Source organism: Artemia franciscana, chromosome 4, assembly GCF_032884065.1.
Source record: "Artemia franciscana chromosome 4, ASM3288406v1, whole genome shotgun sequence".
Lineage (NCBI taxonomy): Eukaryota > Metazoa > Arthropoda > Branchiopoda > Anostraca > Artemiidae > Artemia > Artemia franciscana.
The window spans coordinates 47,389,894-47,413,599 of NC_088866.1; the positions used below are offsets into that span (position 1 = coordinate 47,389,894).

Here is a 23,706-nt window from a genome sequence, read left to right on the forward strand (position 1 = left end):
GTACTCTAACCTTGCATTTTGACCATTTTTTGAGAGTATTCAATTAGTAAAAACTGAATTTGACCTTCAGCACCTGAGGTTGGATAGTAACTTCTTATCGAAATAAAACTTTTTTCAGGGGACTCAAAAGGATCATGGATTGACAACAAACAACTGCAGGGTTGAAACAATTCAGAGCAAAAAGCTTTATAGCACTCCTCTCAAGAAAGGAAAGCGTTGTGTTGTTCTCTGTGATGGTTTTTATGAATGGAAGGCCAAAAAACCTGGTGACAAGGGGCCAAAACAGCCGTATTTCATCTGTTTTCCACAACCAAAATCGGTATATTTTTGTGTATTTATTTTTTCAGTGCCTACTTTTTGATGCGTAGAATTTAGTAACTTATTAAATAATCGCATTGGCTGTCTTAGTATTTATCTTTTTTTTCTTTTAATTAATTAAAAGTGAGAGACACTTTTTGGATAGAAATCCAATGCTACTTTCAAATCCGCTTTAGAGTTTTTAAAATCACCCACAGCTTTTTTGCAACAACAGCTTGATTTTTTCTCTGGGGGAATATCTGATCTTTTCTTTATTTCAAACACAGATCATCTTTTGGGGGGTTGGGGTGTAACAAGGGTGTCGAAATGAGACAAAAGAATACTTTTGTTTGCTGTTTTTATTATATGGGAGGGTGTGTATTACAACATTGAAAAGATTCTGCTGGGTAACAAAATTCTTAAGCTGGATTTGACAGGTAATAGCTAGTTGATAGTACTTTGATGAAATATTTTTTAGTTCAAATTATGTTCCGTAACATTGACTTCTTTTAATCCACAAGCCATGGATGGTTCAAAATAAAATATGATTACATATTTAGAACTCTCTAGAAACCCTTTCTAAAAGGTGAAATGTCCAAAAGCCTAAATTTCGCAGAAAAAAAACTTCAAAAATTTTGCCAAAATTACTGGTGATGGAGCAATATGGAACCTTTTTTTTTAATCTACTAAAGTACTACTAAAGAGACTACTAAAGTGCCATTGTTTAAATCAAAGTTGCATAATTTTCTTTTAAATCATTAGTAATTATTTATTCAAATCAGTCCGATATCTTAATAGTAGTTTTAGTTAATAAGAAATAGAAATTTTACCATATCAATTCAACCTTTAGGAAATCTGGTTCAAGAGTATTGCCAGTAGCAGTATTGACACAGAATATTATTTGAGCGTCTTCCGAATTTTAGCCGTGGAAAAGGGAGTTTCTTATATCTTTTTTTTTCCATTAGACAGACGAAAAATGTTGTTGTTTTTTTTCATTTTGAAGAGGAGGATTTAGTTATGTATTAAGAAACGTTCTCCGCTTATTCTGTTGAATTTTTTACCTAGAAACTCTTAGTAATTTATTTCCCTTGGTTGGCCAATCTTTACCAAGTATAGAATAAAGAACACTAATTGCTTTTGGACACAGTAATAATCTCTGAAGACAGAGAGAGGAAAGGGGGAACGTACAAGGGCTTAATTAGAAAGGAGATCTTTTCTTTATTATCTTTCTCTTTACTAAGAAGCGAAATTTTAGGCCTGTTACTTCCATCGAAGAAAAATGTATCGTAACTATTTTGCCAATACAAACAAAAAGACGTCCTTAGTAAAAAAAAAAAAAAAAAAAAAAAAAAACAGTTACAATCTAAACACAATGCAGACTATAAAAAATTTCTCAAGAAGTTGAAGTGCAACAAAAAATATCAAGCAAACTGTTAAAAATTACGAAATAAAAGTGGAATGATTAGGAGAAAAGAATAAATGATTAGTAGAAATGTAGAATAAAAGATTAAAAGAAATCAAAATATGAAATTTGATTGCTGCTGTCCTATCCAAAAACTATAAGCATGTACCTATTGCCTGATAATTTGTTTCACCAGTAGAAAACTTTAAAAACCAAGAAAGTTATGAGATTAATGGGAAGTCAGCCCCCCCCCCCCTCCGTTCGCGTTCTTGTCTAGTCTTCAAGCGTGGTTGAAAGGACAAAAATCTTAACAATTTTCCTGACAAAATAACACATTTTTTTTTCGAAAATATTTCTATGTTTAAAAAAAGTATAAATATAATTGTATTATAGGCCAAAGAAGGCCTTATAGTACAGTACCGTATTCAATATGTCCTATCACAAAAGTAATAATAAACAAATTTAACTGACTGTCCTTTCTTCACCACTTCGTTAACATATTTAAGAACTTGAAAAACTAAATTTTGGCACATTTGGCCAAATAAATTAAATAAAATGAAAATGTCCTAAATAAACAAGAGCAACTTAATTTGATATTGTAATCGTGCATTTTTTTTTATAGTGGTTTTGCGTGTTGTTGATAATTTCTTTGGATTTTTTCGTTATTTAGCTTAGTGGTTTTGTTTCTAAACTACACATTGTCTTTAGATTTTCTTTTTTTCCTTTTTTTCAGGGGTAGCCTTGTAGTTCACACATGGGAAATATATGGAACATATTTTCTTCTTTCAGTTCCACTTGAATGTCCTTGTATATTATTTTTTTTACTCTGTTCGTTGCACATTTGATGATGCTTTGATTACCTCAATTTAAATTTACAAAAACAAAAACAAAAAAAAACAGAAGAATGTTGAAAATCTGAAAGCCTGTAAAATCATTACCGATTATACCGGATGGTTAATATGTCTATGAAATAGTAGCGCTATAAAAGTAAAAATAAGCCGAACACACTATTTCTCAAGTGAAAATACCTCTAAGCAGTATTTTTTTTTTTGCAGAAATAGGTTTGAAAACTGCTTTTATTCGATGCGTTCAATTGTCGCAGATGCTAAATGTCGCAAATGCGACATTGATCAAAATGACTGGGATAGGCATCACAAGAAACGGAACTAGAATATATATTCTTTGTTCTTCTTGAAGTTCTTCTTCGATCCTTTATTCTTTGTTTGATGGAGAAGATATTCTTTTTCATCTCAAAGGCCTTGCCACATGGATCGCAGATTGGCAATCTCTTCAACAGTATTATATATATGTATATATATATATATATATATATATATATATATATATATATATATATATATATATATATATATATATATATATAAATCACCAATGCAACAGCACAAACACATTAAAAAAAAAGGACAGAAGGAGGAAAGGAAGACTGTTTTCCTACATTAGTGATTATATACAATACAATGACATAGGTCAAACAGCATAGCCATACACAATCAACCATAAAGAATAATCCATGGACAGGCAGTCATGTCGTCAGTAAGTATAAGTCGTCATTTACCAAACAATAAGAAAAAAATGACAAACAATTCAGAGGCAACAACCCAACACAAGGGCTCATTAGGAGAATACACACTTGCCTATAGGGTTTCGGCACTTTAAATTCTCTACCCAGGCAAGTGGCGTGCCTACCATAAATTCCCTATAGTATCCCTGTGTTAGGTTTTACCCCGAAAATATATGCCTGTGAAAAAACAATCAAATGTAGAACAACCAAGTAACACCAATATATATATATATATATATATATATATATATATATATATATATATATATATATATAGCTTTTGTACTGCAAGGATCCTCTGGGAAGGATTACCTCTACTTTTGCAGAAACTCCTGCAACAGGTAAATCTTTAATTGCCAGTTTTGGTCGTAGTTCAATCACTGAAGTATTTAATAAGACAGCAAAATTTTCTGAATACTAGTCAGTGGATAAAATAAAAAATCTCTTTGAGTAGGTTGTACCATTTATAAGGAAAATGAAAATACTGAAATATTTAGAAGTGAATAAAACTTTTAATTTAGGCAATGACTTAAATAAGAAAAAAAAAACAAGAATACCTTGGTTATCCGTTCAAAAATCTGGATCAGCGAAAAAAATTAATAAGGTCTTATTTATAGATGACAAACTGTATGTGTAGTTCCGTAAGTACATCCATTTTCGTCTCATGGCAAGGGGATCAAGTTGAAACTTTTTTTTTGGGTGGGAAGGTGTAAGAGTACTTATGATTGTGTGTTTGTGGCAATTGTACAAAATGTTTTTCTCTTGCCCATAATGGGTCTTCTTTTTTGACTGTGTTCTGTGGATAGTTATTATATACTTATATATATAGTATTTTTAAACAAATACAACGTAGAAACAATAGGGAAAGTTTTTTCAAGACAATGGAAATTATTTATGTAGATATTTCGGCCCTATGTCCAAGGGCCGTCTTCAGCACAATACAATACTATATATATATATAAAAGAACTTACATCAAATTGTGAGAATTAAAACTGAATATAAAAACACTTATTAAAACAATTTTTTTTAAAAATATAGCCCTAGCATCCTTACTTCAGCGAAGTTCAACCAGGACTGGCGAAAAGAATGAAATGAAGAAATATAAACTCATTCAAACTAAAGAGAATAAAATGATTAGATGCAATTTCTTAAAGCTAATCTTGCTTGTTTAGCAGCCTGTCTCAAAGGCCTTTTCGTAGTTGGTTCAGTACTATTATAAATTGGTTTAGTAAAATATTTTGTTAGATCATTTTTAATTAAATTTGAGTATAAAGAATTTAGTGAGTATTCCCCCAAGTCCCTGTTCAAAGAAATATTTTTATTGATTTTGAGATTAATTTCAATTGATTCTCGAACCACCTGTTTTATTCCCAAATCATTACTAATGAGTGAAGAGTTTTCAAAAAGTATTATGTGGGACGGATTATTAAAAATATGCCAACCTAGAGCAGAATCAAAGGAATTGTTGGAACCATTTGAAATTAAGGCCTTGTCTATGTCATTTTTATGCTGATGTAACCTTTTGTCTAGATTCTGATGGGTCCTGCCGACATAGTATTTTCCGCAATCACAGGGTATTGATAGACCCCTCTTTGGCGAGTAACTGGGGTCTTATCTTTACCCGAATTTAAGAAATTGATGATTTTAAAATTATTAGTAAAAACTACGTACAGATTATTTTTTGTGCAAATATTTTTTAATTTTGTTGTAATCTTTGGGATATACGGAAGATAGACAATATTTGAGGGCTTATCAATAGCCTCACATTGTGAAGTATCTTCTTCGATTTTACAAGAATGTCTTTTTATTCTACGGCTAATTATTTTATTTACAAAAGGAATGGGGTATCCATTACCAAAAAGAATATCTCTGATAAAATTTATTTCTGCATTTATATATGAATGGGAGCAAATATTTAGGGCACGATCAATGAGGGAAATTACAACTGCTCTTTTAACTTGTGGGGGGTGATTTGAATTAAAGTGAAGATATCTATTGTTTTGTGTTGGCTTTCGATATATAGTAAAATCCAGTTCATCAGCTTTACGAATAATTAATACATCTAAAAACGGTAGTTTATTTTCAATTTCAACTTCAAGGGTGAACTGCAAATTTCGGTCATAAGTGTTAAGATGATCTAAGAAGCCCCGAAGTTCAGCTTCCCCATAATTCCAAAGTGAAATTACGTCATCCATATAACGACCCCAATAGACATGTTTTAGAAAATAAGAATTCAATGCCCAATTCTCAAGATTCTCGACGTAAATATTTGCTAGTAGCCCGGATAAAGGTGCCCCCATGGGTAATCCATTTTTTTGCTGATAAAAAGAATCGCGAAATTGAAAATACATAGAAAACTTATTACAAATTTTAACAAGAGTCATTAAAACTTCACAATCAATTCCTGTCGCTGAAGTCTCGATCAAGTGGTAATTTTCTTCTATTTTGTTTTTTAATAATTCCTCTGAAATAGTTACATCTATATTTGTGTACATGGAAACAATGTCGAAACTACTAACTATTGTGTTTTCTGAAATACTTGTGTTGCTAAGTTTTTTAATCAAATCTGCCGAGTTATGAATATAGGAATTTTGAGAATACAATAAAGGTTTGAAAGCTGCACAAAGCCATTTTCCAATATTGGCAGCGGGAGCTTTAGTACAAGCCACAATAGGTCTTAAGGGAATACCCTGTTTATGTATTTTTTGTAAACCGTAGAGTTTAGGACAGAAACTACCACGGGGAAAAAATTTATTGTATAGTTGTGGGGTGATTTTACCATTTTGTTTTAGCTGCTTTAATTCATTTATAATATTATTAGTGAACTGATCAGTAGGATCATGAGTTATTGTTTGATATGTAATTGTGTCATTTAAATGCGAAAAAATTTTGTTGTCATAGTCTGTTGTATTCATGACAACAAGTGAATTGCTTTTGTCTGCTTTAGTTATTATAATAGAAGGATCTTTTCGGAGATTAGATAGTATTTTTATGTCATGCAGATTTTCCGGTGTGGAATTAGTAGGAGGCTTAAACTTTTTTTGGCTATTATAGAGGATATTTATTAGACCAGATCTAACTTCATCCGGGTTAGAGACAGAAGGATAGTGTTTATGCAAAGCGGACTCTAGAGAGGAAACTATATCTGCCACAGGAACCTGTTTCGGTAGAAAAGAAAATTTTGGACCTTTTTCTAGTGTTTCGATTTCCTGGGGTTCCAATGTTTTAGAAGAGAGGTTAACGATAGCAGGCCCAGGAGTGAATCTTGGAGAATAAATACGGTTTCTCATCGAAGATTCATTTCGTAAGCCCTCTAATTTTTTATAGAGGCGTTCCTTGGACAAGCGAAAATCGTGGCTAAACAAATTCCTTTCTAATCTAACAACTTGAGCAAAATCAACGGTGGACAGGTTTTCCAGCAAAAAAGTTTCCAACGATTTTCTCTCTGAAGAAATAATATGTCGTTTCTGTTTTTTGTCCTTAATAATATGGACTAGGGTTTTTAACTGTAGTGTATGGGCAAATTGCGCTTCTTTTCGGGTATTTAAATGTAATTTATATCTTAAAGACTTGGGAATAAGGTTTTCCTTTCTACAGGATTCTAAAAATTTTTGTTGATTGATAATATTAGCATGTTTTTTACCTAGACTAATAAAATAAAAGATATCATAGGTCAACTGCTCCCCATAAGCTAGACGAAAATAGCGACGAAGACCACACTGCCTTTCCATAACAAACAAATACAACGTAGAAACAATAGGGAAAGTTTTTTCAAGACAATGGAAATTATTTATGTAGATATTTCGGCCCTATGTCCAAGGGCCGTCTTCAGCACAATACAATACTATATATATATATAAAAGAACTTACATCAAATTGTGAGAATTAAAACTGAATATAAAAACACTTATTAAAACAATTTTTTTTTTAAAATATAGCCCTAGCATCCTTACTTCAGCGAAGTTCAACCAGGACTGGCGAAAAGAATGAAATGAAGAAATATAAACTCATTCAAACTAAAGAGAATAAAATGATTAGATGCAATTTCTTAAAGCTAATCTTGCTTGTTTAGCAGCCTGTCTCAAAGGCCTTTTCGTAGTTGGTTCAGTACTATTATAAATTGGTTTAGTAAAATATTTTGTTAGATCATTTTTAATTAAATTTGAGTATAAAGAATTTAGTGAGTATTCCCCCAAGTCCCTGTTCAAAGAAATATTTTTATTGATTTTGAGATTAATTTCAATTGATTCTCGAACCACCTGTTTTATTCCCAAATCATTACTAATGAGTGAAGAGTTTTCAAAAAGTATTATGTGGGACGGATTATTAAAAATATGCCAACCTAGAGCAGAATCAAAGGAATTGTTGGAACCATTTGAAATTAAGGCCTTGTCTATGTCATTTTTATGCTGATGTAACCTTTTGTCTAGATTCTGATGGGTCCTGCCGACATAGTATTTTCCGCAATCACAGGGTATTTGATAGACCCCTCTTTGGCGAGTAACTGGGGTCTTATCTTTACCCGAATTTAAGAAATTGATGATTTTAAAATTATTAGTAAAAACTACGTACAGATTATTTTTTGTGCAAATATTTTTTAATTTTGTTGTAATCTTTGGGATATACGGAAGATAGACAATATTTGAGGGCTTATCAATAGCCTCACATTGTGAAGTATCTTCTTCGATTTTACAAGAATGTCTTTTTATTCTACGGCTAATTATTTTATTTACAAAAGGAATGGGGTATCCATTACCAAAAAGAATATCTCTGATAAAATTTATTTCTGCATTTATATATGAATGGGAGCAAATATTTAGGGCACGATCAATGAGGGAAATTACAACTGCTCTTTTAACTTGTGGGGGGTGATTTGAATTAAAGTGAAGATATCTATTGTTTTGTGTTGGCTTTCGATATATAGTAAAATCCAGTTCATCAGCTTTACGAATAATTAATACATCTAAAAACGGTAGTTTATTTTCAATTTCAACTTCAAGGGTGAACTGCAAATTTCGGTCATAAGTGTTAAGATGATCTAAGAAGCCCCGAAGTTCACCGACATTGTTTCCATGTACACAAATATAGATGTAACTATTTCAGAGGAATTATTAAAAAACAAAATAGAAGAAAATTACCACTTGATCGAGACTTCAGCGACAGGAATTGATTGTGAAGTTTTAATGACTCTTGTTAAAATTTGTAATAAGTTTTCTATGTATTTTCAATTTCGCGATTCTTTTTATCAGCAAAAAAATGGATTACCCATGGGGGCACCTTTATCCGGGCTACTAGCAAATATTTACGTCGAGAATCTTGAGAATTGGGCATTGAATTCTTATTTTCTAAAACATGTCTATTGGGGTCGTTATATGGATGACGTAATTTCACTTTGGAATTATGGGGAAGCTGAACTTCGGGGCTTCTTAGATCATCTTAACACTTATGACCGAAATTTGCAGTTCACCCTTGAAGTTGAAATTGAAAATAAACTACCGTTTTTAGATGTATTAATTATTCGTAAAGCTGATGAACTGGATTTTACTATATATCGAAAGCCAACACAAAACAATAGATATCTTCACTTTAATTCAAATCACCCCCCACAAGTTAAAAGAGCAGTTGTAATTTCCCTCATTGATCGTGCCCTAAATATTTGCTCCCATTCATATATAAATGCAGAAATAAATTTTATCAGAGATATTCTTTTTGGTAATGGATACCCCATTCCTTTTGTAAATAAAATAATTAGCCGTAGAATAAAAAGACATTCTTGTAAAATCGAAGAAGATACTTCACAATGTGAGGCTATTGATAAGCCCTCAAATATTGTCTATCTTCCGTATATCCCAAAGATTACAACAAAATTAAAAAATATTTGCACAAAAAATAATCTGTACGTAGTTTTTACTAATAATTTTAAAATCATCAATTTCTTAAATTCGGGTAAAGATAAGACCCCAGTTACTCGCCAAAGAGGGGTCTATCAAATACCCTGTGATTGCGGAAAATACTATGTCGGCAGGACCCATCAGAATCTAGACAAAAGGTTACATCAGCATAAAAATGACATAGACAAGGCCTTAATTTCAAATGGTTCCAACAATTCCTTTGATTCTGCTCTAGGTTGGCATATTTTTAATAATCCGTCCCACATAATACTTTTTGAAAACTCTTCACTCATTAGTAATGATTTGGGAATAAAACAGGTGGTTCGAGAATCAATTGAAATTAATCTCAAAATCAATAAAAATATTTCTTTGAACAGGGACTTGGGGGAATACTCACTAAATTCTTTATACTCAAATTTAATTAAAAATGATCTAACAAAATATTTTACTAAACCAATTTATAATAGTACTGAACCAACTACGAAAAGGCCTTTGAGACAGGCTGCTAAACAAGCAAGATTAGCTTTAAGAAATTGCATCTAATCATTTTATTCTCTTTAGTTTGAATGAGTTTATATTTCTTCATTTCATTCTTTTCGCCAGTCCTGGTTGAACTTCGCTGAAGTAAGGATGCTAGGGCTATATTTTTAAAAAAAAATTGTTTTAATAAGTGTTTTTATATTCAGTTTTAATTCTCACAATTTGATGTAAGTTCTTTTATATATATATATATAGTATTGTATTGTGCTGAAGACGGCCCTTGGACATAGGGCCGAAATATCTACATAAATAATTTCCATTGTCTTGAAAAAACTTTCCCTATTGTTTCTACGTTGTATTTGTTTGTTATGGAAAGGCAGTGTGGTCTTCGTCGCTATTTTCGTCTAGCTTATGGGGAGCAGTTGACCTATGATATCTTTTATTTTATTAGTCTAGGTAAAAAACATGCTAATATTATCAATCAACAAAAATTTTTAGAATCCTGTAGAAAGGAAAACCTTATTCCCAAGTCTTTAAGATATAAATTACATTTAAATACCCGAAAAGAAGCGCAATTTGCCCATACACTACAGTTAAAAACCCTAGTCCATATTATTAAGGACAAAAAACAGAAACGACATATTATTTCTTCAGAGAGAAAATCGTTGGAAACTTTTTTGCTGGAAAACCTGTCCACCGTTGATTTTGCTCAAGTTGTTAGATTAGAAAGGAATTTGTTTAGCCACGATTTTCGCTTGTCCAAGGAACGCCTCTATAAAAAATTAGAGGGCTTACGAAATGAATCTTCGATGAGAAACCGTATTTATTCTCCAAGATTCACTCCTGGGCCTGCTATCGTTAACCTCTCTTCTAAAACATTGGAACCCCAGGAAATCGAAACACTAGAAAAAGGTCCAAAATTTTCTTTTCTACCGAAACAGGTTCCTGTGGCAGATATAGTTTCCTCTCTAGAGTCCGCTTTGCATAAACACTATCCTTCTGTCTCTAACCCGGATGAAGTTAGATCTGGTCTAATAAATATCCTCTATAATAGCCAAAAAAAAGTTTAAGCCTCCTACTAATTCCACACCGGAAAATCTGCATGACATAAAAATACTATCTAATCTCCGAAAAGATCCTTCTATTATAATAACTAAAGCAGACAAAAGCAATTCACTTGTTGTCATGAATACAACAGACTATGACAACAAAATTTTTTCGCATTTAAATGACACAATTACATATCAAACAATAACTCATGATCCTACTGATCAGTTCACTAATAATATTATAAATGAATTAAAGCAGCTAAAACAAAATGGTAAAATCACCCCACAACTATACAATAAATTTTTTCCCCGTGGTAGTTTCTGTCCTAAACTCTACGGTTTACCAAAAATACATAAACAGGGTATTCCCTTAAGACCTATTGTGGCTTGTACTAAAGCTCCCGCTGCCAATATTGGAAAATGGCTTTGTGCAGCTTTCAAACCTTTATTGTATTCTCAAAATTCCTATATTCATAACTCGGCAGATTTGATTAAAAAACTTAGCAACACAAGTATTTCAGAAAACACAATAGTTAGTAGTTTCGACATTGTTTCCATGTACACAAATATAGATGTAACTATTTCAGAGGAATTATTAAAAAACAAAATAGAAGAAAATTACCACTTGATCGAGACTTCAGCGACAGGAATTGATTGTGAAGTTTTAATGACTCTTGTTAAAATTTGTAATAAGTTTTCTATGTATTTTCAATTTCGCGATTCTTTTTATCAGCAAAAAAATGGATTACCCATGGGGGCACCTTTATCCGGGCTACTAGCAAATATTTACGTCGAGAATCTTGAGAATTGGGCATTGAATTCTTATTTTCTAAAACATGTCTATTGGGGTCGTTATATGGATGACGTAATTTCACTTTGGAATTATGGGGAAGCTGAACTTCGGGGCTTCTTAGATCATCTTAACACTTATGACCGAAATTTGCAGTTCACCCTTGAAGTTGAAATTGAAAATAAACTACCGTTTTTAGATGTATTAATTATTCGTAAAGCTGATGAACTGGATTTTACTATATATCGAAAGCCAACACAAAACAATAGATATCTTCACTTTAATTCAAATCACCCCCCACAAGTTAAAAGAGCAGTTGTAATTTCCCTCATTGATCGTGCCCTAAATATTTGCTCCCATTCATATATAAATGCAGAAATAAATTTTATCAGAGATATTCTTTTTGGTAATGGATACCCCATTCCTTTTGTAAATAAAATAATTAGCCGTAGAATAAAAAGACATTCTTGTAAAATCGAAGAAGATACTTCACAATGTGAGGCTATTGATAAGCCCTCAAATATTGTCTATCTTCCGTATATCCCAAAGATTACAACAAAATTAAAAAATATTTGCACAAAAAATAATCTGTACGTAGTTTTTACTAATAATTTTAAAATCATCAATTTCTTAAATTCGGGTAAAGATAAGACCCCAGTTACTCGCCAAAGAGGGGTCTATCAAATACCCTGTGATTGCGGAAAATACTATGTCGGCAGGACCCATCAGAATCTAGACAAAAGGTTACATCAGCATAAAAATGACATAGACAAGGCCTTAATTTCAAATGGTTCCAACAATTCCTTTGATTCTGCTCTAGGTTGGCATATTTTTAATAATCCGTCCCACATAATACTTTTTGAAAACTCTTCACTCATTAGTAATGATTTGGGAATAAAACAGGTGGTTCGAGAATCAATTGAAATTAATCTCAAAATCAATAAAAATATTTCTTTGAACAGGGACTTGGGGGAATACTCACTAAATTCTTTATACTCAAATTTAATTAAAAATGATCTAACAAAATATTTTACTAAACCAATTTATAATAGTACTGAACCAACTACGAAAAGGCCTTTGAGACAGGCTGCTAAACAAGCAAGATTAGCTTTAAGAAATTGCATCTAATCATTTTATTCTCTTTAGTTTGAATGAGTTTATATTTCTTCATTTCATTCTTTTCGCCAGTCCTGGTTGAACTTCGCTGAAGTAAGGATGCTAGGGCTATATTTTTAAAAAAAAATTGTTTTAATAAGTGTTTTTATATTCAGTTTTAATTCTCACAATTTGATGTAAGTTCTTTTATATATATATATATAGTATTGTATTGTGCTGAAGACGGCCCTTGGACATAGGGCCGAAATATCTACATAAATAATTTCCATTGTCTTGAAAAAACTTTCCCTATTGTTTCTACGTTGTATTTGTTTGTTATGGAAAGGCAGTGTGGTCTTCGTCGCTATTTTTTTATAGTATTTTCCTTTTTTGTTTTTTGTTTTCAGAGTATCTTGGGTGCGAAATCGAAATGTTCAGGCTTCATCATTTATTTAGTTTAAATTTTAGTAAAGTTTGACCCGTTGCTATCCATTGTTGGATATATATATATATATATATATATATATATATATATATATATATTATATATATATATATATATATATATATATATTATATAAGTGGATTTGGAGTAAAAGCAAGGTAAATTTGCAGTATACAACATAATTTAGCAATGATAAAAGTGAATGTGTCACTGGATACCTTTTTTCTGCTCTTTCAAAATTCAATAATCACTTCTGGGGCTATTACATCTTGACCCCTTAAGGGAGCCCCAAAAAGTATCTTATCTTTTAAGTTATCTTATTTATTTTCTTATGTCTTATTTCTACCCTGCTAAGTTTTTCCAGGTAAAACCGAATAGCAGGAGACATGGGAAGGCAAAGCTAAATAATTTTGATTTGAACGAATCTAAACATTTTGAGATGGCTGAATTATTTGTAAATTAACGAAGTTGCTAAAATTTAAAAAATTCAATGGATTAAATTTAATATTTCTAAGTTATATATGACAAAGTTTTATTTTTAGAATATACATAAGCCCGACGACTATATTTGAAGCCTGGTTCTTTTTTGGCAGTAATCGTACCTTCATTGCATTTTTTCCTCTATTTTGATTATCGTTGTGTCGAGAGAAAAAATTTATATAACGATTCCACCCAGTTAAATTTTTCAGATAAAAATAGAAGAACACGAGACATGGGAGGGTAAAGTTGAAGAATTTTGGTCAGCTGAGAAAGGTTGGACTGGACCGAAGCCATTCATGATGGCTGGGCTTTTTGATAAATGGATTGATCCATCAAACAAAAAGCCTGTGTACAGTTTTACTGTAGTTACAATGGAGTCAAATCCTCTTGTTTCTTGGATACATGAACGAATGCCTGCGATTTTGGAGTCAGATGAACAAGTTCAAACCTGGCTGGATTATGTAAATATTGATGAAAGTGATGCTCTTTCGTCGTTGATACCTCCGTCTAACTTGTATATCCATCCTGTCTCGCCGTTGGTAAATAGCGTCAAAAACCAAGATCCAAGTCTTAACAGGGAGATTGAATTGAAGTAAGTGTTCATGGTTTGGGTATCATCTTGATTGCAATTTGTACCCAAACAATTTTCGGCAGTACCAGGCACGACTGTAGTCAATACCGTACAGGGGTTGAATATCAAATTTTAATCCTTTAAAATTGCATAACTCCGAAAGTAGTTATTTAAATTCTCATTTTTTTTTTTTAATTCAGTAAATATCTTGTTTCTACCGGTATGTTTTTGGTTATTGGAGCCGCCTTATTATTATTGAACAAGCTCTGCTAAGCCTGGATAAGAGATTCATGTCGTTGATGCGGAGAGGCTAGTCTTATTTCCCTTGTATTTTTGATAATGCTCATGCTTAACGCTTTTTACGTACAAGGGACTGTGCGTAACAAAAAATTATATTGACTTGTTTAGTTTCAATGCCTAAATTAAACAGTTTTTTGTAAAGTTTATCGTACGTTGGTTACATAAGGCTTATCGATTAATCACAAAACTTTCCTTAACCCTAGGTGCATTAAATTTTTTTTTTTTTTTTGGTTAAATAAAGACAACGAAAATACTGACATGGCATCTGATGAAATCTCGAACTTGTCCTTTAATTGCAGCAGTTTCGGCGACTCCTGCTGTCATCTTGCAGATGGTGTCGCAATTTTCTATTTGGTTAAATAAAGAGCATGAAAATAGTGACACGACATATACCAAAATCTCAGTCTCGTTCGGTAAATGCAGTGTTTTTACTGACTCGTGCGGTGATTTTACCTATCAAACTCAAAACGTACATTATGCTAATTATTGATAAAAAGCAGTCGGTAAAATTCCTGCCCCTCCCCACAAGATTTAGGCTAGTAACGATCCTGCTTCTCACACATAGCAGATGCTGAAAAGCACAGAAGATCTATATCAAATCAGCTTTTTCTACGTATTCCAGTGCAAACGACGAGACTAGAAAACAACGAGTTGATTAGAAAACGTGTATTTTGTTTATTTTTAACAGATGCACTTTTCGACAACCCATTCGAAAGGTTTCAACCATGGCGTTGGACCGTCATGAAGCATGAACTTTGGCGAGAACACGACGAAGTATGATGGAAAACGCAAAGTGACGGTCTTTGTGCGAAAAACAGCCGGGGAACTTTGGGTAATATATAACAATCAAACAGCAAAATAGAGATTAGTCTACCATCTTTTACCACATTTACTACTTTATTACTTCTCCCATGAAATTCTAATCTCATTCTTATGGCCTCTCTTAATCCTTTCTTATGACCTTTTCCCACTTTTCCTCTCTTTCTCTCTCTCTCTCTCTTCCTCCTCTTCCTGTTTTCTTTTAGTCTCAGAAGGATGACCAAAAAGCGCAGTCTTTAACAATTGGTTATTCATAGGTAAAAATTGGTCTAGCCATCTTTATACAATACAATTTTGGGTAATATATAACAATCAAATAGCAAAATAGAGATTGGTCTACCATCTTTAAACAACCTCCAACGTGATTTTGTATTTTCAACATTGACCCGTTTTGAAAATTTTTAACTCATTTCAATTCTTTTTATTTTAACCTACTATAACTCACTGCAGTGCCAAGCCACCTAAGGGCGACATAGCTGTGCATGCTCTTCCGTCACCCCGATCGATTCAAACCTCCAATCTTTAACAATTGGTTATTCGTAGGTAAAAATTGGTCTAGCCATCTTTACCTTTCTTTCATGACAGCCCTACATAGTGGGATCAAGAGAACAATTACCTCTTATGTCAAAGGAAAAAGTTTCAAAAGCGTTTTAACTTCATCATGTTACGTGAAACTGTAAGATTTTTCGTCTCCACTTTTTAGTTATTCACGGTGCTACCTCCATTTTTAATAATCGACTAAAAAGGTGTAAAAAAGGACTGTTTTTCTGTAAATATTCTGTTTTACTGAGTATGTTAAGTCTGTGGGTGAGAATATTCTATTCTCGATCTTTAGTTGTTTGAGTCTACTTCTTAGATACAGGTTTCCGACCTCTTTTTGTTTCACAACAGTATCTTATTAAAGAGGTATGCAGATGCTAGACTCTGTCTTGGATCGAATCTGGAGCTCAAATTTTAACAATACAGAGCGCTCTGACACTGAAAGTGGTGTCTACGCTAAGCTAAAGATTGGACATCATTTTTGAAAAATGGTGTAAAGTTCTTATATGAGAGAATCTGTACTTGGGTGAAAACTTTAGTTTTTTCACCTGACAATATTTTGCTGAGTGTCACAACAGAAAATATAATATTCAAAGGACCTATGATGGAGCTCCAGTACCAAATGCTTGTTAAAAAGATCTGTAATCACACATTCTGTTGATTTTAGAATTGTGGTATTGTGATTTGCCACGATGTTTTGAAATTGTGTGATATGTTTTTTCACATTGTGATAGTCACTGAGCATTGCAGAAAGCTCTTGCTGTTTTTACGTGCCTCGAGCTTGCTGTTAACGCCACATAACGACGTTCCAAAACTTCTATAATATTGAACACTGTTTCAAGAATGGGTTTGATAACTGGCGATTCGTGTGGAAAAGCCTTTCTTACTCAATTTTCTACATGGGTTGACAGTTATCTAATCAAATTATGTCTTAAAAGGACGTTCAGCACTGTCAAATTTTGGAATTTTGGACTCGTTCCAAGATTTTGTTCAGCTTCTAAATGCTGCTTATGCCTATTTTTGACCGCAATGTATAAGTTGTACAGTGTAAAGACGCTATTTAACTTGGACTAGAGCCATAAAACATTAGTTTGAAAAAAAATTTCTTGTTTTTAATCGTTGTCTGATTTGGATTATGGTTATTAGATAGGAGTTTGAAGACGACAGCAGTACACTTTGACTGAGATGATTGTTGATTTGAAAATTGACATCGATGCAGTAAATATGGATGGAGATGAAAATTTCCTTAACAATCTCGTATTACAGCATACCAAAGACCAACGATTTCATGATTTGATCATTTATTGCCAATATCAGTTTTCATTTTTTTTCATTTTTTCTAGAGAAAAGAAAATCAAAACTGAACCAAAAATGGAGAAAGAGGTGTAATCTGGAATGAGCTCTATTTTTAGATCTGTTTAAATGAGTTTCTTTTTGTCTTTATGTATTTGAGAAAATTAGTTAAGAACAAGTTTAGATTGGTCGCAGGAAGTCTTAAATGAAAGTAATGTTGAGAAAATTAGTTCTTTGACAATGTAATTTCGTGTTAATTTTATATTTCTTATGCTTGTATAAACTGATGTTTGATTGTTTGTTCACGTTTTCATGTATTTTTTTTTTTAGAAAAGATTAACGTTGTGGCCTCAGGTCCAATTTGGCTCTCTATTTCATGAATCCATTTTTTCTTTTTCTTCTTTAAGCTTTGATGTAAATGAGGTATGTAAAAGGTGCTGATTTTGGACCATGAAGTCCAAGGTATTGAGATGTGACATACAATCTGAATCAATAAATGCTTTTATTGTGTGAATTCTGCCAAAAAGTATTTAAAGTAACGGCATCCCTTACATTTTAAATATTCCTGGTAGTTCTTACTCAGTTTTCTAGGGGTGTGGAGATATAAGCCCCTAATATGTATGTGAGGATTTTTCCCAGGGGTTTGGATTTTGAAAATTTCGGAATTTGAAACTACCCTTTCGGATTCCATCCAACCAGTCTTAGCAGAAGATATTTTCCCTCCTACCCTTTGCGGTTAGGTATGTCCCTAACACCTGTTGAAAACTTCATATCATTCTAGACTCGGCATCTTCAACCAATAATCCAAGCTACCTACAAGGTATAATCAGAAGGGAGCTTGCCTCTCTTTCGTTCAAAATCTAAATTTACTATAGTTTATTGTAGTTCTGCTACGTCATACACATATTACTGGAATGCTGTCTTTTCATTTTTTTACTTTTTTCCAGATTTTATGCATGTTTTAAAGCTGATTATTTTGGGGGGCAAATCTAGTGTGTACTTAAACTGGATCGCGTCAGTTTAAAAGCATTATGAATGAAGGTATTTTATGGCCTATCGAAAACATGAGATACGGCGATGGAATGCAACAAAAAGAAAGAAAAAAGGCACACATACAAAAACAGGAGTAAATATGTACAAACTAAAAACACGAATAAACCAGAATTTTCAAAAAAGTAGACCGCTCCAAGAGTGGCAAATCCCTTTCGAGGAAATCTTACATACAAATTATCAAGCTGCACAATCGGGTTTAGGACTCCTTAATACTATTTCAGTTCGGTGTGACAAGACCATATCGAAAGACTCGGGAGAAACTTCCTGAAACTCTTATGTGATACATATTGCAAAATATATGTTTACAGCTCCATCTCAATATTGCCAACTTTATGGTTGGCCTAATCTCGTCTCTCCTGTCTTTTTTGGCTCTCAGGTTAATTCGAAATTTTAATGTGTTTTAAAATTATTTTTCCTTAACCTTGGAAACAGCTGGGAAATGGTCCTTGATAACATTCAAAAACATGGATTTTTTTTTAAAGTTTTACTACTTGGAAAAGTGAAGTTACCGTGAAGTATAATATAGTTGTTGTTGCTGTGAAGTTACAGTAGTTTCATAGGAAAGCGAAGTTACCGTGAAGTATAATATAGTTGTTGTTGCTGAGAAGTTACAGTTGTTTCATAGGAAAGTGAAGTTACCGTGTAGCCGAAGCGTCGTGTAATACAGTTTTGTTGGTTGCTATTGGCATATCTTCTATTTACTTATGCTTTAATACAGATACTGTTTGTCACAATGTTTGTCACTTATAAAATAAGTAAACTTAGGGCAACATAAATCACGAAACTAGATGTAAGGATATGAGATGAAAAAGAGAAAGAAAAATATTTTTGGAAAGAAACAATAGACAAACTTGTTAATATGTTTTGACAGGCTTCCCAGTAACAAATTGATCTTTTTAAATTGTAGGATAAAAACACAATTGTTGTGCTACCGACCATTATACTTGAAAATTTTGTAGTGAGGAATTCAATTATGCTGTTCTTTTGTTATTATAATGTGTCCTTAGATCTGTAGTAATGCAGTATCAACTGAATATTGATGATCTAGCGCCTTTTTTAAGTCAGAAATAGATCTTGCTACAACAAATACACCTTTTGTACGAAACAGTAATTTTGACGAAATAGGGCCAAAACTAGGTGTTCTCCCCTTAAGCCGTCCAAAGGTCAGAGCGTTATTTCAAATGTGGAAATATAAAAAGCGCAATGTGACATGGTGGCCGGCATTTACCCTTCCCCCCTCCGAAGCATACAACTCCGTGGAGAACATAGAAAATAATGGAGTCTAATAGAATAGGATGTAATTTTTTTCATGAAAAAGACTATGTCAATGAAAAACGAACAGAAATTAATTAAAAAGTATTTTTCCACAAAACAAGTTTGCCAAAGAAAAGTAAAGAACTCCCTTACCCCAAATATATGTAGAAATAAATTCAAATAATTTTCCAAGCTTAAAAATACCGTAAATCACCATCAATAAATAAATAAAACCCAAAACAAACAAAAATTACAATTAATAACCGAGTCAAACTCAAAACGAGCAAAAATTAAAAAGAATAGGGCTGACAACCCCCAAGCCTTCTCATGACCAGAACATAATTTGCAATTTATTGAAAACAAAATAAATTTTAAATATTTTCACGTTGTTGAATTTAATAAACAAAGAGGTATTAAGACTTTAAAGAATAATTATAAGAATATGTATATTAAACTGACAATCGACGGTTATCATTTTTTTTTTTTTTGCAAAGTGCAAATTATGTTCTGGTCTAGAGAAGACATGGGTGTTGTCAGCCCTACTCCTTTCAATTGTTGCTCGTTTAACTAGGTTATCTATTATAATTTTTGTTCGTTTTGTGTTTCATTTTTTATTAATGGTGATTTGTGGTAGTTTAAATTTGGATGATAAGAATAATTAACTCGTAAAATTTGACAACGCTTTCGTCTGTAAAAACTTAAACAATAAGAATTTCTCGGTTCACAAAGCCACCTATGCTTTCAAACGAAAAACAACCTTCTTAAACTTTCTGGTGTCATATGTTTTTAGCTTAATTTTAATGATTTTTTACGCACATTTTTTTCTTCTTGTATTTTACCTTGACGCCCGCTACTGCCAAAAATTGCAGAAGTTCATATGGAAGTCTTTTCAACAAAAATGGATTTGCGTTTTTTTTTCTATGTTTTTAAGATACTTATGGTGTGTAAATTTCTCTTTTTTTTTCATTTTCCCCAGCCCTTCTCAACGAAACTAAATAAAAACACGATTCAAAGAGAATTTCTAAGTTTGCAAAACACAACTTTCCGAAGGGGGGGGGGGGTATTTTCTGGGGAGTAAACGCCTAGAAACATTTGATGGTTGACCTATCAGTCAAAAATTGAGTCATGATACCCTATGATCAAGCCCTTGCTAAATTGAATTTATCTCCACTTAAAATCCGGCTAGAATACCTTATTCAGCAATTTGGAAAATCCGTCCAAGCCAATAAGAGCCATCAATCAATACTACCCGAACCAGCCCCTCCCAATAGTCGAACTCGGTTACAAAATAAACTTCTACCCCCTAAAGTATGAACTAATCGTTACTACAACTCATTTGTGCCTTTCTTCACATCAATTTTCAATGCTGAGTTGTAGTGTGTGATTTTTGTTAAAATGTATGATTTTCTTTAAAAAAAAACTGAATTTAGCTATGCTACAATAGTTTTTAAATATACCGATCTCTATCGATCGATTGGTTTAGTCAGAATTAGAGGTATCCGCTGTTGTTCTCGAGACATTTTCTATTTTATAACCCACACAAACACATTATAACTGGACTTTGACCAGTTTTGTATACCAATAAGTGAACGACTCTTCCAGAGCCATGAGGGTTGTCACAAAAAGCCCACCATGAGAGATTTGATGGCCAAAAAACCACAATTGGAGCTCAAGAAATATTTGGAGGCATATTTATCAAAACAATTCGTTGCTTCTCATGATCATCTTGAGAAATTTCACTTAAACCTTTTGTATTTCTATAGATAATTAGCTCTTTACTCAACCTTATTTAGAGCGGTGTATTTTGCAGACCAAAATGCTCTAAGTGAACGACTTTTCCAGAGCTATGAAGTTTGTCATGAAGAGCCCACCATGAGAGATGAGATGATCAAACAGCAGCAACATCAGCTCGAAAAATATACCTAGACATATTTTCCAAAACAATTTGCTGCTTCTCCTGAATATTTTGAAAAATTCACTTAACACCTTTGGTATTTTTACAGCTAATTAGTTCTTTACTCAACCAAATTTAGAGCGATGTGTCTTGTCATAAAATCGCCACTACCCAAAAATAATATCACAAGGCTGACCAAGATATACAAACAACTGTGTTGTCACTCACACACCCTCTCTTAGCCTCTAAACTGGTTGACGGCCATTCACGTTTCAGTCGAAACAATATGTGTTTTGAACAGCCGGGTTTGTTTGTTAAAACATTTACAAACATATCGATATTTATGGGGGTGTCGAAAGCTCTAAGGTTGAATAAGTGTAATTAATACTTACCAGGGTAAGCTTTTCCTCAAGCAATACTATAAGCAAACGAATACTAGCTTTTTTGCAAAACAAAATGTAAACTGATGTTTTTAAATTGCAGGATAATGTCTAAGACTGATGAAAGAAATAGGATTAACGCTATTAATCCCTTTTGTAATTTTGTAGGCATTAATCGAATCTATATACCCTTTTCAGAGTGGAAGGGAAGGGTTTAGAGCATTGAGGTCCTTTGGGAGTATGAAAGATTAGAAAGATAGGGAATCATTTTAGTGACTAGTCCTCTTAACTTTTTATTTAATGTCTATTGGTATTATTGATGGGAAACCGTTTCGAAGGGTAATATCTAAGCAGCCCTCTCCTAAGCAACAAAAGATGTCCAACCCTCGGCAAAGTTTTCAATCAAAGTGGGTTGCACCAAATAAGCTCAAGCATTCAATTTATCCAGTGTAAGGAATCATACATTTGAATGTACTTACATACTTAGATTTTTAGTCATATCATAAGGAAACAAATTAAGATCATTTTCCGTAGTAATTAAATTAATATTAATTTGAAAATCTTGTGTAGTAGTATTATGGTCCCCTATATTGAGTAACAATGAAATTCCTTTAAAGAACCACAAGAAATTGATTAATTTAAAATAGACAACATTCTTTATTTACATTTAGCAAAGTAACACATTATTCTCGTGCGACAAAATTAACGAACAAATTTATTAGGCGATCTTTGCAGTGTGGAATTTCGTACTCTTGTTCGTTTTTGCAGGAAAAAAATTCTACGTTACGTACGTATTGGCAACACCAATAATTTTACTTGTATAGAATATAGCCAGCGCATACTGACAGGCATTTCTTTAAAAGAGCCCTTGACTGAATTTTATCAAAAGTACATAAAATGGTAATTGATTTCTGATAAGTGTTCTTTTTCCGTTTTAGAAAAGGGAATTTATGATAAAACAGGTTAAAGTATAATGTCAGGAATACATTTGAAGGAAGCCCCTCAGCTAGCCCACTTGAAAAAAAATCATAAATGGCCTAATTACTTATCTGAGTAAATTCTATTTCAGCTACTTTTCGATATTTTGGAAAGGGCATAGGTTAGGAAAAATGAAACTTTCAGGAATGGGTCTACAGACTAAAGTAGGCCTATGTCTTGGGAAAGTATTTTGAAGTAGCATACATACCTCCACTCCTTCCCCTAGAGGGTAGTGACCTTTAAAATCATTGAAGATCCAATGCTTGAAATTATTAATTTATTGACTTAAATAGAAGCAGGGTTCTTAATAACCAAAATGATTAAGGGAGAGAATGGATTTACCAGCTGGCTGGTCATTTTGGTAAAATTCTAGTTAATTGGCTTCTTGCTATCTTGGAAAGGGTTTAGGTTAGAAAAATGAAACTTTCAGGGATGGGTCTACAGGCTAAAGTATGTCCCAGGAAGGCATTTTAAAGTACCCACCTCTACTCCTTCTCCCTCTAGAGGACCCTTAAGTTTGCCTACATGACAGGTTTATACCTATTGAAATTTTGACAAAACAACATTTTACCTTAATTTTGAGTTACTAGTGGCTTTTTCTCTGCCTTTAGTTCTGAAAATGCAATTCCTGTTATTTGGGTAGAATTTGGAGCCATATCAATGTTGTTTTTTTTTTAATTTAGGAGATGTATTTGCATATCTTTAAAACCTTATAAAATGGAATTGAGCAAAGTTATGAAGTTGAGAACAATTTTGTTGTACTTCAATTAAGCTGAAGATCTATTTTGCTAGGTTTCTTTTTTATAACACATATATTCTTAAAGGTCATCAAAGGTCAGGGCTTTCTAGAGGGAGAAGGAGTGGAGGTAGTTGCTTCAAAATACCTTCCTGTGACATACATTAGTCTGTAGATTAATCCCTGAAAGTTTCATTTTCCTAACCTAAACCCTTTCTGAGATAGCAAGAAGTCAATTAACTAGAATTTTACTGTCATTTTTACTGACTGTTTTTGTCAATAATTAGCATATTGTCTGTTTTGACTACAATATGAAAACACTGAATGAGTTGGTAAAACTGCTTCATTTACCAACTGAGAGTCAGATTTCAGAACA

The 23,706-nt window shown here is 32.7% G+C and overlaps 3 protein-coding genes across 4 annotated transcripts in view; all 3 read left to right on the top strand.

Moving 5' to 3' along the window:
* The window catches only part of LOC136026512 (abasic site processing protein HMCES-like), a 43,283-nt gene extending 25,949 nt beyond the window's left edge, over positions 1-17,334 (top strand). For both annotated transcript variants that reach the window (XM_065703145.1, XM_065703144.1), the window contains 2 exons: positions 119-319; positions 13,722-17,334. In XM_065703145.1, the coding sequence (XP_065559217.1) occupies positions 119-319; positions 13,722-14,108 (588 nt within the window). In that variant the 3' untranslated portion in view covers positions 14,109-17,334. The remainder of the gene's footprint in view (positions 1-118; positions 320-13,721) is intronic.
* LOC136026520 (annexin A7-like) overlaps positions 1-23,706 on the top strand; it is a 322,593-nt gene that overhangs the window by 65,393 nt on the left and 233,494 nt on the right. The window lies entirely within an intron of this gene.
* LOC136026513 (proteasome subunit alpha type-4-like) overlaps positions 22,410-23,706 on the top strand; it is a 31,112-nt gene continuing 29,815 nt past the window's right edge. Inside the window, exon 1 of the mRNA XM_065703146.1 lies at positions 22,410-22,516. Within this exon, the coding sequence (XP_065559218.1) occupies positions 22,514-22,516 (3 nt within the window). The 5' untranslated portion in view covers positions 22,410-22,513. The remainder of the gene's footprint in view (positions 22,517-23,706) is intronic.